This window comes from Hyperoodon ampullatus, assembly GCF_949752795.1.
Source record: "Hyperoodon ampullatus genome assembly, chromosome: X".
Taxonomy (NCBI): domain Eukaryota; kingdom Metazoa; phylum Chordata; class Mammalia; order Artiodactyla; family Ziphiidae; genus Hyperoodon; species Hyperoodon ampullatus.
In genome coordinates, this window is record NC_136913.1 from 131,707,753 (window position 1) to 131,722,922 (window position 15,170).

General features: G+C 53.9%; 1 protein-coding gene across 1 annotated transcript in view; it reads right to left on the minus strand.

Moving 5' to 3' along the window:
- Positions 1 to 361: 361 nt before the first annotated feature.
- The window catches only part of PDZD4 (PDZ domain containing 4), a gene marked incomplete at both ends in the record, with an annotated part of 29,628 nt that continues 14,819 nt past the window's right edge, over positions 362 to 15,170 (minus strand). Inside the window, 9 exon segments of the mRNA XM_079727144.1 lie at positions 362 to 1,912; positions 2,085 to 2,195; positions 2,428 to 2,529; positions 2,929 to 2,991; positions 3,602 to 3,700; positions 4,098 to 4,210; positions 4,213 to 4,287; positions 5,314 to 5,315; positions 5,317 to 5,567. Of these exon segments, the coding sequence (XP_079583270.1) occupies positions 362 to 1,912; positions 2,085 to 2,195; positions 2,428 to 2,529; positions 2,929 to 2,991; positions 3,602 to 3,700; positions 4,098 to 4,210; positions 4,213 to 4,287; positions 5,314 to 5,315; positions 5,317 to 5,567 (2,367 nt within the window).

Below are 15,170 nucleotides of genomic sequence, written 5' to 3' on the forward strand. Positions count from 1 at the left end.
GTGGACTTCCCTGTCCCCAAGTGCCCACGCTGAGAGCACTCTGGAGGGAAGTGCATGTGTCTGTGTGCGTACATGTGTCTGGGCTCGTGTCTCACACACACACACGCCTACGGCTGAAGGGGGGACCGATACGGGTCTGCCCCAGGGCCAGCTGTTGATGTGGTCGCTGTACTTGGGGAGAAGGAAGTCACCGATGGAGAGAAGCGTCCCTCCTCCTTCAGGGGCTTCTGTCTGGTAACAAAGTCCCACGCGCACACACAGACACACGCTAGAGTCTACGGGAGAGCAGAAGACGGGGTCCCGGCAGGCTCAGTGGACCTGGGCCAGGGCGGAGGACCCGTGCCCCGGAGCACAGCTGGGCTCAGACAGTGGTGACAGAGAGCAGAGGGTTGTAGACCCGCTTCCCATCGGCTGAGCGCGTGCCGTGGGCCAGCATCTCCTGGATGGTGATCCAGTTGTCCAGGATCTTCTTGTTCCGCTTCTTCATGGTTTTGCGGTGGCTCAGGGCGATGATGTTGAGCTCAGCCTTGCTGTCGCCGCTCTGCTGCTCCCGCAGGCACTCCAGCCGGCTCTGCATCATGAACTCGCGCCGCTTGCGCTGCTCCCGGGCACGGAGCAGGTGCTGCTTCCGCTGCTCTTTGCTCCAGTAGCGGCCCATCTTCATCTCGCTCACCGCGTCGTCGTCGGTCGTCATGCCGCTGCGCTCCTCCCGGATCTTCAGGGCCCGGGCCTTTAGGAGGCGGTCCCGCACGGGTCGCTTGGCCACATAGCGGGTCCCGTCGCTGCGCACCTTGACCTTCCACTCCATGCGGGGCGCATCGGTGGCCACCGCCGCCACGCCACCCACCCGAGGGCCACTGGCCAAACTCAAGGGACCGTGGCCCAGCTCTTCCAGACTGCGCGGCGGAGCCAGCTGCATGCAGCTGTTGTAGTGCTCGCCCTCCTGGCCCTGGCCGCGGTGGCGCCGTGACAGGTAAGGGCTGCCTTCAGGGCCCACGCGCTCCAGGGTCACCCCCGTCTTGGGGCCGCGGCGGACCCGCTCCCCTGAGTGCTGTCTCCGGCCCACCTCGGGATCCCGGGAGAGGGATCGGAACTTGGCGGGACTCCCCTGCGGAGGGGCAGCCTTGGGGTGGGCGGCGCCAGGGGGTCCGGAGGGGGTCCGGTTCAGGTTGGAGTTGCCCCCCGCGGTCGCCCGCCTCAGGGCGCTCTCGGGCAGGGGTTCCGCCAGCAGCGGAGTGCTGCGGCAGCTCTCACCCGTGTTGTAGGCGCTGGTGCTGTCCTTGTCCGACTTCTCAGGCAGCTCGGAGATGTCAGACAGCTCGTGCTTCTTGGGCTCCCCAGCCCCCAGGTCGTAGAGGCTCTCCTCCTCCAGCAGCCAGGCCTTCATGCAGCGCTCCCGCAGCTGTTGCATCTTCTGCGCCCGCAGGATGTTGCGGCACTTGAACTCCAGGTGTCGCAGCTCCTCCTCCAGCACGGCCACCTCGTGGCCCATGCTCTCGTTGCGGTTGACATCCAGGGCGCCGTTGCCGCCGGCGGCGCGGGGAAAGAGGAGGCCCAGGGGGTTGCCATTCTCCAGGTGGCACTTGATCTCTAGCAGCTCGCGGTAGCGCTCGTACTCCTCATCCGTGAGGCCCGGCACGTCGCCGCCACCCAGCCCCGCGCCCTCGGCCAGCAGGGAGTCCATGCTAAAGTGGAAGTCGCGGCTCTGCAGGGCGTCCCCTTGCAGGCCAAACTTGCGCAGGGGCCCGGGCGTGTTGGCGGTGCTCAGGGGCTCGTCCCCCAGCAGGTCGTGCTCGGAGCTCTCCTCGTTGCGTGTGCTCTCATCCGTCCGGCCCACGCCGCTGTCCAGCTCCTGGCTGTTGCTCAAGCCCGGGCCCGCATCAGGGGCCCCTTTCTCCTCTTCGTTTCCAAGCTGGAGCTGGAAGATGAGCCCCGCTCAGTCTGGGACCCACCAGTGGGGGCGCCGTGGGGGGCAGGATGGAGATCGAAAAGGCTTTCGGGTCTGGTCCATCTCCCGCAGCCCCCCAAGCCTCTCCTCCGTCTTGCCCTCCTGCCCGCCCTCCCCGCCCTTCTTCCTTCCTCACCTGCTGGGCAGGGGGGGATTTCAGCTTCTGCGCCTGCAGGTCCCCCTCATTCTCAGAGCCAAAATCATCCAGGAAGTCATCCCGGTCACTGTCCTTCCACCGCTTCGCCAGCTGCAGAGACAGGCCCGTGCTGTCCCCACTGCCTTAAGGACCTCCGCAGACAATGACCCCACTTGCGTCTAGGTCCCAGCCCCCTCAGCCAGAGGCCACAAAGGGAAATGGGCTCCGGACACCCACCCTCCATCAGTGCCAGGTTGCTGGCATGTTTGCGCCCTAGTCGGCAGCTTTCAAGACAGAAAGCCCCACGTCAGGGGACCCAGGACACCCTACTGGGCACACACACCTGGCTCTCAGGCCGGGCCACCAGCAGGGAGATGTTGGTATTCTCCTCCTGGCTCAGGATGGCCACTGCTTCTTCCCGGTTCTGGACGTCCACACCATTTATCTGTGGCAGGCCAAGGGACAATCAATGAGGACACCAGGGCTGGCTCTGGGGCAGGCTCCAGTTGAGCTACAGGGGTCGCCTCGCAGGGAGCTCCGAAGCGAGCACCCTGGGCCAGGACAGGCTCTCGAGCTCTGGCAGGATGGAGACAAGTGGAAGGTGCCGGGGGCGAAGACAGCCTGGCCCACACAAGAGCACATGTGCTGGTAAGGGGCCCAAGCAGAGACGCCAGCAGAGCCTGCAGGCACACGGGAGCCACCCGCGTGGTTGTGCAGGAGGGAGATGAGTCCTAGCCCTGGTTTCAGGCATGGCGGGACGCCCGGCATCGGGCTGGGCTCTGAGCAGGAGAGAGCTAGAATTGGCTAAGGAGAGCTGGGGGCGGGGCCTGCCTGCCCTGCTCACCTGGATGATGCGGTCTCCCTCGCGGATGCGGCCGTCTTTGGCTGCGATGCTGTTGGGATTCACCTGCAAGGCACGCGCATCATGGGGACTCGGCCCCCTCCCTAAGGTGCCCGTCTGGTAGGAAGGGGCAGCCACGCCTCAGAGGCCCCAATGTGAACGGAGGGCTGATTTTTTGAGCATGGCAAAGTATGGGAAAGTACCCAGCACCTGCCAGACGGATGGGGAGAAGAACCCCTGTGATTACCAGCAGGGCTCCTGAAGGACGTGGCGGGAGAACACAGCCTGGCCGGACCACATCCTGCCTTACCCCGCAAGGCCCCACTGTTCCACTACAGGCACGGGTCTCCTGGGGACGACTGCCTGGCTGGACACACGGCGAAGCCGCTGGCTGCCCTGGCCTCGCCGACTGGCAGCCTCCCTGTGACGCTAAGCTGCCTCCTTTTGGGCAGCCTCAGAGCCCTGGGCAGCATGGCAAGGCTGTGAGCATAGGATGGCATGGGCGTCTTCATGTGCCACACCCTGCCTCAGCACCTGCCACCGTGCTGCCCCGGCCCCCTCATAGGCGCTGTACAGATGGGCATCCAAGTCCAGCTGTCATGTCCCAGCACACAGGAAGGCGCATGGAGCGCCACTGCCTTCTAGAAGGTTCCAGCCCCCCGTCCCGCCTTCATACCTCTCCAACGTAGATGCCCAGGTCCTCCTCGTCATCCGTGCGGTAACAGACCATCAGGCCCAGCTTGTCCCGGTGGCTGGTTTTATACAGCTCCACCTCCTGCCACAAGGGGGATGGACAAGCAGAGGGAGAAGCTGCAGGGACGGCAGCCTCCGCCCAGCCTAACCCCCGGGACCGTGTCACCTGAGCTGAGTTTCCAAAGGTCTCTCTTACCATCCCAAATGGCACGAGTGTCCTGTGGTGTCCCCTACCGGGAAATGCCCAAGACACACACAAGACACACACGACGCACAGCATACAGACATGCGTGGGACAGACTCACCAGCACACACTGACAGAAGGACATCACCCGTGCCCTCCCCAACTCAGCCCAGTTTGGCCCTTGAGCCCTTGAGCCACGCGTGGGAAAGGGCCGCGAGGCCCAGCCGCCTGGGGGTTCGGGAGCCAGGCCTGAGCTGGGCTACGGGCTGGCGCCCAAGGCTGGCCACCAGCTCACCTCATACTCCAGCTCTTCCATATGGTCTGCCTCCTGTGGGCCGCCCTCCATGAACTCCGCCGGGTCATAATACTCATGGCTGATGGGGGGGCTGCCCAGGAGAAGCGGGGCGTCAGGCCAGCCATCTGCTCCCCTCTCTCCCTAGCCCCGGCTCCCAGCTGGCGGGTCCCAATGCACTCGGCATGGAGCCCTGCTCGGGGTGCAACCTCGGGAGGTGGCGGCCCAGCTACCTCTTCTGTACCCCCTCCTTCTGAGCTACATGCATCTATGCAAAGACCAGGAATATTTCTTGAACAGGAGTGCGAGGGCATCTGCAGCGAGGACCCAGGTATGCCTAGCTCTCCCCGCCCCGCCCCGTCCCATCCCATCCCACCCCATCCTGTCCTGTCCGCTAGCTCAGACTCCTCTAACCATGCCAGCCAGCAGGGACCGACTTCTCCAAACTGCGGATGCCCCTCCCACCTGGCACTGGCCCCACTCATGCAGTGCCCCCAGGAGTTATCCAGGCCCTGGAGGATTGCTGGGGAGCGGAAGAGGGCCCAGTCTCTCTCCAGGGGCGGCCCTCCTTGCCCCGAGGCTAAGCTTGGCTACTGCCAGCCCCAGGCCTACCTCTCTGTGGAGGAGGGGATCCCGGGACGACCTCCCTGCCGCCCGGGGTGAGTCTAGCGAAATGAGTCAGCGTTCACACAGTCATGAGCCACCAGGCCCGGATGAGAGGCCCTTCTTCCGAGCAGGCCAAAGAAAGAAGCCGAAGAGATGGAGGAAGTTCAGAGCAGGGAGAGGAATGGGACAGACAAGGATGCAAGAAGATTCAAGGGGTGATGCTTGTGAGGCAGAAGACGATGGGGCGGCAGAGGAGGAAAAAGGATAGAGGAGGAGCTGAGGACCTCAACCTTGCGGCAGCAAAGTCCCGGGACGGTCCTCCCTTGGCCCTGGGGGTAGATACAGTGGGGAGCCTGCGTGTCAGGACCCCCAGGCCCATTCACCAGCTGCTGTCCAGCCAGAGGCTAGAGGCCCAGAGATTCCTGAGCCCAGGGGTGAGACAGTCAGCTCTGGAGGCCAAGGAGCCTGCATCCTGCCCGGGGGCAGCCAGTCGGGGTCTCTCTGCCATGCCCAGAGCTGCGACAGTGTGGCCTCTGGGTGGCACGGGGAAGCCACCCCAGGTGGCTTGCCCTCTCTGGAGGCAGGGCCCGGGGCCCTCCTGAGGGTGACTCACAGCTCAGACGGGACGTACGGCTCCAGGATGACCATGGGCGGGGTGGGTGGGCGCAGCTTGCCCAGCGCCATGATATGCTCGAAGGTGATGTCGGTCTGAGTGCCACTGTCCACCAGCTGCAGGTCGTGGGAGGAGCCATCCCCCCGTAGGCGGGGACTGCGTCTCAGCACCTGGATCACCAGGGGCTCCTTGGAGGCACGCAGGGCCTCCAGGGTCTGCTCCTGAGACAGCTTGGAGAGCTCCTTCCCGTTCACCTGCAGCAGAGACATGACATGTCCCCGTGAGGACCAGCTGAGGCCCTGCTTACCCCTGGGCGCCCTCATTCCCAGATGAGCCCCACTTCTCAGCCCTGCCCCCACATGGTGCCATGCCCCGAGGGCCGGGGAGCCTCGCCCTAGATACCCTTCGGCCGTCCTCCTCCTTCAAGCAGCACTGAGGCCAGAGCTGGTGTGAGAAGATCACGGGGAGCCCCCTTGGCAATGACCGAGCATCTGCTGGGATCATCCAACATATCAAGGTGGGAGGGAGACCTTGACTCCCTTCTGCCGACAGGAGTCAGTCAACAAATGGGTTCAGGTGGGAGAGTCCGGAAGAGCAAGAAGGCTCAGAGGACAGGGTCTCTGTCCTCAAGGCAGCAACGACTCACCACAGAGAAAAGGCCAACACACACCAAGCCTAAGAGAGGTGCTGAGGAAGTGGCCCTTACAAGACCACTGTTGTCCCAGTCTTCAATTCTCACAGTGCCATCCCCTCCCCGGGAGTCTCCGGAGAAGGGGTTCTTCACAGAGATGCCCAATGCAATTGCAAGATCATGTCTTCCGGGCTGCAAGGAACAGGCCAGCCCTGGATGTCATTCCAGGAAGACGGGCTGTCAAAGGAAAGCACAAGGAGTCCTAGGGACCCCTGGCCAGCCAGTGGCTCCTCTGCTTCATGGAACCCAAATAATCACCTTGCTGCTACTTGGTTATGTCCTTGTAGATAGTAATTTCAGTTTTTATGTTCCCCTCTCTGTAATCTTCACATGGTCAGAAAAGATTTTTTAAATCAGGTTTGTCTAATTATAAAAAAAAAAAGTTTCGTTGTAGAACATTTGAAAAATACAGAAAACCGTAAGGAAGAAAACAAAAATCACCCACCATCTCAGGGATGTAAAAGCTGTGAATGTGTTGGCATATTTCATTCCTGCTCTTTTTTCAATTTGTGACTGCAGGCGCCCCGATGCCTGGAGCACGCCAGGGTGCGCGTGGACCATCCGTTATGTATTGGCTTGGTCCCTACTGTCCATCACTAGTGGTTTTCAATTTCACTATAAAGAAGTTTGCAGAGACACAATTTTTGTATGTTCTGTACCTATTTTCTATGTATATCTTTGTGTAATCTATGGTTGTTACGTTAGAGAAATTTTCCAAAAGTGGAATTATTGGATCAAAGGGTATCAAGGAAACAGCTTGTCAACCAAGAAGGTATTAGTTGGAAGAATGTGGTCAGCACAGCCCAAGAGGATCAGGACAGCCGGAGAGGCTGCAGTTATAAAGCGAAGAGGGAACGGAGCCCGCGGGGCCTAGTGCATGGGAGAAAAGGGCTGGCTGCTGACGTGTATTTGGGGAGGCATGTGAAGGGTGGACTGGCAAAGGCTGGGCATCAAAGGAATGTGAGGACTGGCCTTGAAGCTCTTAGCAGAGCCAAAACTGTCAGGAAATGCTTGAGGCAGCATTAAACACAGCCAGTATCGACCTTTCAATGGAACAAACTTACAACTAAATGAATTTTATTAAAAACAAAGGCAAAAGCAAACACGCATGTTCCTTATATAAACACCAATATTTAGCATTTAACTCAACCCTCACGATTCATTAAGAAAAGGAAATTCAATAATGTCGGGCAGATGTGACTACAGGAAAAACTACCTCCAATGAATCTGGCTGCTTTCAGAACTTTGAATAAAAGAGAAATCAGTTTTACTGAAACCATTTCCTCTAAGATCAAGAACAAGACAAAGTTCTCCACTCTCACCACTACTATTCAACATAGTTTTGGAAGTTTTAGCCACAGCAATCAGAGAAGAAAAAGAAATAAAAGAAATCCAAGTCGGAAAAGAAGAAGTAAAGCTGTCACTGTTTGCAGATGACATGATACTATACATAAAGAATCCTAAAGATGCTACCCGAAAACTACTAGAGCTAATCAATGAATTTGGTAAAGTAGCAGGATACAAAATTAATGCACAGAAATCTCTTGCATTCCTATACACTAATGATGAAAAATCTGAAAGAGAAATTAAGGAAACACTTCCATTTCCCATTGCAAGAAAAAGAATAAAATACCTACGAATAAACCTACCTAAGGAGACAAAAGACCTGTATGCAGAAAACTATAAGACACTGATGAAAGAAATTAAAGGTGATACAAACAGATGGAGAGATATACCATGTTCTTGGATTGGAAGAATCAACATTGTGAAAATGACTCTACTACCCAAAGCAATCTAAAGATTTAATGCAATCCCTATCAAACTACCAATGGCATTTATCACAGAACTAGAACAAAAAATTTCACCATTTGTATGGAAACACAAAAGATCCCGAATAGCCAAAGCAATCTTGAGAAAGAAAAATGGAGCTGGAGGAATCAGGCTACTGGACTTCAGACTATACTACAAAGCTACAGTCATCAAGACAGTATGGTAGGGCTTCCCTGGTGGTGCAGTGGTTAAGAATCCACCTGCCAATGCAAGGGACACGGGTTCGATCCCTGGCCCAGGAAGATCCCACATGTCACGGAACTACTAAGCCCATGCACCACAACTACTGAGCCTGTGCTCTAGCGCCCATGAGCCACAACTATTGAGCCCACATGCCACAACTACTGAAGCCTGCGTGCCTAGAGCCCGTGCTCTGCAACAAAAGAAGCCACGACAATGAGAGGCCACACACTGCAACGAAGAGTAGCCCCCACTCGCCGCAACTAGAGAAAGCCTGCGCGCAGCAACAAAGACCCAACACAGCCAAAAATAAAAACAAATAAATAAATTTATTTTAAAAAGACAGTATGGTACTGGCACAAACACAGAAATATAGATCAATGGAACAGGATAGAAAGCCCAGAGATAAACCCATGCACATATGGTCACCTTATTTTATTTATTTTTTTTTCTTGCGGTATGCGGGCCTCTCACTGTTGTGGCCTCTCCCGTTGCGGAGCACAGACTCCGGACGCGCAGGCTCAGCAGCCATGGCTCACGGGCCCAGCCGCTCCGCGGCATGTGGGATCTTCCCGGACCGGGGCACGAACCCGTGTCCCCTGCATCGGCAGGCGGACTCTCAACCACTGCGCCACCAGGGAAGCCCTGGTCACCTTATCTTTGATAAAGGAGGCAAGAATATACAATGGAGAAAAGACAGCCTCTTCAATAAGTGGTGCTGGGAAAGCTGGACAACTACATGTAAAAGAATGAAATTAGAACACTCCCTAACACCATACACAAAGATAAACTCAAAATGGATTAAAGACCTAAATGTAAGGCCAGACACTATCAAACTCTTAGAGGAAAACACAGGCAGAACACTCTATGACATACATTACAGCAAGATCCTTTTTGACCCACCTCCTAGAGAAACGGAAATAAACACAAAAATAAATGGGACCTAATGAAACTTAAAAGCTTTTGCACAGCAAAGGAAACCATAAACAAGATGAAAAGACAACCCTCAGAATGGGAGAAAATATTTGCAAATGAAGCAACTGACAAAGGATTAATCTCCAAAATTTACAAGCAGCTCATGCAGCTCAATATCAAAAAAACAAACAACCCAATCCAAAAATGGGCAGAAGACCTAAACAGACATTTCTCCAAAGAAGATACACAGATTACCAACAAACACCGGAAAGGATGCTCAACATCACTAATCATTAGAGAAATGCAAATCAAAACTACAATGAGGTATCACCTCACACCAGTCAGAATGGCCATCATCAAAAAATCTACAAACAATAAATGCTGGAGAGGGTGTGGAGAAAAGGGAACCCTCTTGCACTGTTGGTGGGAATGTAAGTTGATACAGCCACTATGGAGAACAGTATGGAGGTTCCTTAAAACTCTAAAAATAGAACTACCATAGGACCCAGCAGCAATCCCACTACTGGGCATATACCCTGAGAAAACCATAATTCAAAGAGTCATGTACCACAATGTTCATTGCAGCTCTATTTACAATAGCCAGGACATGGAAGCAACCTAAGTGTCCATCGACAGATGAATGGATCAAGAAGATGTGGCACATATATACAAGGGAATGTTACTCAGCCATAAAAAGAAACGAAATTGAGTTATTTGTAGTGAGGTGGATGGACCTAGAGTCTGTCATACAGAGTGAAGTAAGTCAGAAAGAGGAAAACAAATACCGTATGCTAGCACATATATATGGAATCTAAAAAAAAAAAATGGTTTTGAAGAACCTAGGGGCAGGACAGGAATATAGACGCAGACGTAGAGAATGGACTTGAGGACATGGGGAGGGGGAAGGGTAAGCTGGGACGAAGGGAGAGAGTGGCATAGACATATATACACACTACCAAATGTAAAATAGATAGCTAGTGGGAAGCAGCCGCATAGCCCAGGGAGATCAGCTCTGTGCTTTGTGTCCACCTAGAGGGGTGGGATAGGGAGGGTGGGAGAGAGACGCAAGAGGGAGGAGATATGGTGATATATGTATATGTATAGCTGATTCACTGTTATAAAGCAGAAACTAACACACCATTGTAAAGCAATTATACTCCAATAAAGATGTTAAAAAAGAGAGAGAGAAGTCAGTTTTTGAAATAAAATGCCAAATATAGATGGTGATCATCATTATAAATATTTTCTTTTGTTTTTAATCCTAGAGTGACTATCTTTTGTATCTTAAACTACCATGTTTCTTCAGTCCCTTGGAATACTTATTAAAGAATCTCATTGTGTGAACTTTAAATAAATAAATAAAAATAAAAACAAAGGCAATGAGTCCTCCAAGCTCATGGCTTTCTCATTATTTCACTACACTTTTATCCGGTCTAGTGTGTCTGGAAGGAGACACCATAGGACGGTGTACGACTGCACATGTCTTCCCATCCCCGCGTTCAGTGACATCGGGCTGGTGGCCATGGTAGGAGTATTTACACCACAGAAATCGACAAAGGCTCCAAATGAGGGCTTTGGGTTTCAGAACATTTACCGGCTCCCCACTGCCCTTAAGTCAAGGGCCCCTGTAAGAAGCAGAAGGGCCAAGGGCCAAGAGCTGTGCTCAGGATCTTTGACCGGGGTTGGCGGGGGGTGGGGGGTGTTTCACATTTTCACCATGTGCAGTGGGACACTCAGGTGACACTGGGAAACACAGGGATGTATTTCTCCCTGGAAACGTTACCCAGCAGCAGCGTTGCTATGGAAACTGGGCCCAGGCAGTGGGAGGGGAGTGCAGGGTGGTCTGGGATGTCAAGAGGGGGATTGGCACAGAGCAGATCGAGGCCACCAGAGTGATGCCCCTGACAGTCCAGCAGCCTTCCCCTTGACCCACGTGGCGCCGAGCAGAGGCAGACCTCTGGGTGTGGAGGCTTGGAGCTCCTGGGCCACTCCTGCAGCAGTCACGATGGGCCCCAAGAGCTAATGAAGGTGTGTGGGACCAGGACAGGTAAGACAGGAGCCCTCCCAGAAAGGGTGAAGGCTACCAACAAGATGGGGAAATGCGGGGCAACGGGCAAGGCAGTGCGGGCCCCGGCACTCGGTAAGGATCCAGTATTCTGGCCCTTGTCCTCACTCACCCTACGGCCATGAAGAAGAGAAAGACTCGCGTGCACCGGCAAAGCCACCATTCAAATGGCCCTGCTCCAGTCCCAAAATGTCTGAACCCAGGCCAGCTTCCCTTCAGAGTCCCCCTCAAGCTAAGGCCACCGTCTACACATGCCGGGGGGCACTCCCCACCTACCCAGCTGCCACTGCTGTAAACCCACACCAAGCAATTCAAAATGGATCAAAGTCCTAAACGGACTGAGCTTTAAAACTACCTTGGGGGCTTCCCTGGTGGCGCAGTGGTTGAGAGTCCGCCTGCCGATGCAGGGGACACGGGTTCGTGCCCTGGTCTGGGAGGATCCCACGTGCCGCGGAGCGGCTGGGCCCGTGGGCCATGGCCGCTGGGCCTGCACGTCCGGAGCCTGTGCTCCGCGACGGGAGAGGCCACAACAGTGAGAGGCCCACATACCGCAAAAAAAAAAAAGAAAAAAGAAAAAAAAAAAACTACCTTGGAGGCGAGAGAACAGTGTCTTTATGATGCTGAGATACAGAAGCAATTCTTTCTTTTTTTTTTTTTGGCCATGCCTCATGGCATGCAGGATCTTAGTTCCCTGACCAGGGATCAAACCTGGGCCCTGGCAGTGAAAGCAGCAGTGAAAGTGACGAATCCTAACCACTGGACGGCCAGGAAATTCCCTTAAGACAAAACATGGGCAAACAAGAATGGAAAAGATAAATTTGACTATGTTAAAATGTAAAACTTCTGGACAACAAAAGACGCCATAACTACAGGGAAAAGATAGGACAGGCTAAGAGAAGATCCTTACAAATGCACAGAACTGATACAGGATTATCCAGAAAAAAGAATTCCTACAAAACACTGGGAAAATACAGAACTCAGTAGGAAAACAGGCATTTCAGGAAAAGGAAGCCTGAACCCACCCATAAGCTTGAATTGATGCCCCTTCGGGACGCTGAGAAGTGAGCAGCGTCATCTTAATAGCTGAGCACTAGAAAGAGCTGAGGGTCAGCGTTGGTAGAATGGCTCCAAAAATTGTTGTATAGTCATACATGTGGTTTGTGACAACACACCTGCTTATGAATAGCACACATAGTAGAAAATGTGCCTCAGAATGACAAACCTGAATCCCCACGGACAGAGAAGGAGAGGAATGGGGTCAGGGGTGGGAAAAACACTGAGGCCAACAAGGCCCACATCGAGGCTGGGGGGCAGTACACGCGCGTGCTGACATCATTTTGGATGCTTCTACTTTCCCAAGTTCAGGATGCTTATACTTTCCCAAGCTCAGGAAATATTCCAGAACATCTCCACGTGGAGGAGAAGCCAGGGGGAGGGAGGCCAGCTGGGGAGCTCTTGTCACGCATCAGGATGTGGAATGGGTGAGACTTGGGGACGTGGGAGCACAAAGGTTTCCAGCCCGGGTGGCTATAATACTGGCTTGGATACCAGGACTATTATTACTAATAATAGCTACAAACCATTCACTAACGGGCGACCGCGCCCCATTCTGCTCTGAGTGCTTTACGGCCAGTACACTATGAAACACGCACTCCGGGTATGTCCACCTCACAGGTGAGGAAACTGGGGAGGTTAAGGGATTCACCGGACAGGCCCACCACGGTCAGCATCTCAGGCTGGTGAGGGGCAGGGAGCATGCTCAGCCGGGACAGCTTCGAGAAGCCCCCTCCTTGCTGTATATATAGTAGGGGCCGGGGGCGTGTGGGTGGTGGGTACCCATGGGGGGAAGGGTGCGGAGGAGTGGGGTGAGAAGACAGGGCCTCGGCTGAGGTGGGGGGCTCTGGGCTGTTGGTCTGGGTAGGGGCGTGGGCTGTGGTGGGATGGCTTGGTGGCAGTGGGGGTAGGTCTAGGATCCTGCATTGGACTCTCTTCTCCTTGCAGAGGCCCTCCCCTCGCCACCTTCCCCCTAAGCACTCCAGCCAAGCTTATTCATTTCTTGGGCTCCCTACTCCCGCCCGCTCACACACCCTTCTTCTTGCCGCTTGGACACCTGCTCATCACCTCCTGCCCCCCTCCTGTCACCCACACTCACTTAAGGCCAGGTGCCCAGGCGTGTCCATTACGAGCCCAAGAGCCACTCAAGGCCTAGCAACCACCCAGGGAGAATGCCGAGCAGGGGGTCTGAGGGTGACTCGCCTTCCATCAGGCTCTGGAGGCCACCCGAAGGCCTGGCCGGATACACTCACACCACACCTCGCATGGACCTGGGCTCAGCTTCACCAGGAACCCTTCTGGTTCAGGGAGAGCAAATACTTGCTCGCTGAGCCCATTGTCAGGAAAATCGATTCGAAGATGCTGCCCAAGGGGACCGCCCTGTGGACCACAGCTCCAACCCAGACCCAGCTGGGCTGGAAGTCGCTTTGCTTCCACTGAGGACTCTGCAGAAAGGTGCGCTTGCCTTGCCGGGAGGGCGGGGACCTGCGCCTCAGAGGCGCCTCTTTGCCCAAATGTGGCCCAGGTGGCCCTCCCCCTCCCCTCGCTGAGGGCCTGACTCCCGTTTACCTGCAGATCCTTGCCCTGGAAGCAGCTGCGAGCCTGGGCTGGGGCGCGGGCTGGAGAGGTCCCTGGAGTAGCAGCCGCCTCCAGACCCCCCCGCACTGCGACCCCATCACAGACCACACACTCTCAGTCTGAATGTTACCCCAGAGCATAAAACGGTAAACTTGCTGGAGGAATCTGTCAATAACTATAAAGAACCTTGAAAATGTTCATCATACCCTTTGATCCAGTAAATTGACTCTAAGTAATAGATCCTAAAATAATCAGAATCGATATTACATGAATCACAAGGATGTTCAGAGCGGCATTCATGATGTTTTTTATGGCGGTAAAATACACCAAACGTAAAATTGACCATTTTAACCATTTTCAAGTGTACAATTCAGTAGCATTTGGTGCATTCACATAGCTGTGCAACCATCACATCTATTTAATTCCAGGACATTTTCATCCCCTCAAAAGGAGACCCCCTGCCCATTCTCTCCAAATTCACCCCAGGCCCTGGCACTCACCAATCTCCTTTCTTTGCCTCTAGACATTTCATAAATGGAATTCTACAACAGGTGGTCCGATGTGTCTGGCATCTTTCCTCAAGCATGTTTTCTAGGTCCATCCATATTACAGCCGGCATCAGCACTTCATTCCTCTTATGGCTGAGTAATATTCCATCATATTCCAAACTACTGCATTGTGCGGGCAGACCGTTGATACCTCAGCAGACATTGGTTTGCTTCTACCTTTTGGCAGCTGTGAATCACGCTGCGGTGAACATTTGTGTACACGTTTTTGAGTCCCCGTTTTCAAATCTTTGGGGCCATATGGTCATTCTACATTTAACTTACTGAGGTACCAGCATTATTTTTAATGCCCAAAACTTTACAACAGTCTTAAGCACAAGTGTCTCTGGTGGTCCAGCAGTTAAGACTTTGCGCTCCCAATGTGAAGGGCCTGGGTTCAATCCCTGGTCAGGGAACTAGATTCCGCACGCTGCAACTAAAGATCCCGCACGCCGCAGCTGAGACCCAGAGCAGCCAAATAAATAAATTTTTAAAAAGTTTTAAAGGTGTCTGCCTCATCGAAGTGTACAGCTGCCCTACCAGAGTCTTCCAATAACAAGCCTGTTTCTCAAAAAAGATATAAAATGGCATGTGAACTATGACGATTGCCATGTAAAGTATATGTTTATGGAAAAAGACTGGGAAAGAATATATAAAACATTGTTCGAGGGAAATGGAAATCTGAGAATTTGCTTTTTTCCAAACTTTATATACCATGGCTAAATTGTTTTTTGAAAAAATGTTTACAAACTTCAAAAAAAATAGCATTGGTGACCCCAGTTCTGAGAGCGTGGATCTCAGCACGTGGGAGGCAGCTGACAGGTGAAGGCGGGGAGGGAGGTGTGAGCCCACGGAGGCTTCATGATGCTACAAATGTGCCAGCTCAGAGGTTGCACGGGGGCTCACAGGGCTTTGAAAACTATTTGGAATGGATGTGCCCGTTATGTATATTCATTGGTACGTGTGTAAGTATAAATTATCACACAATATCTTCTTTAAA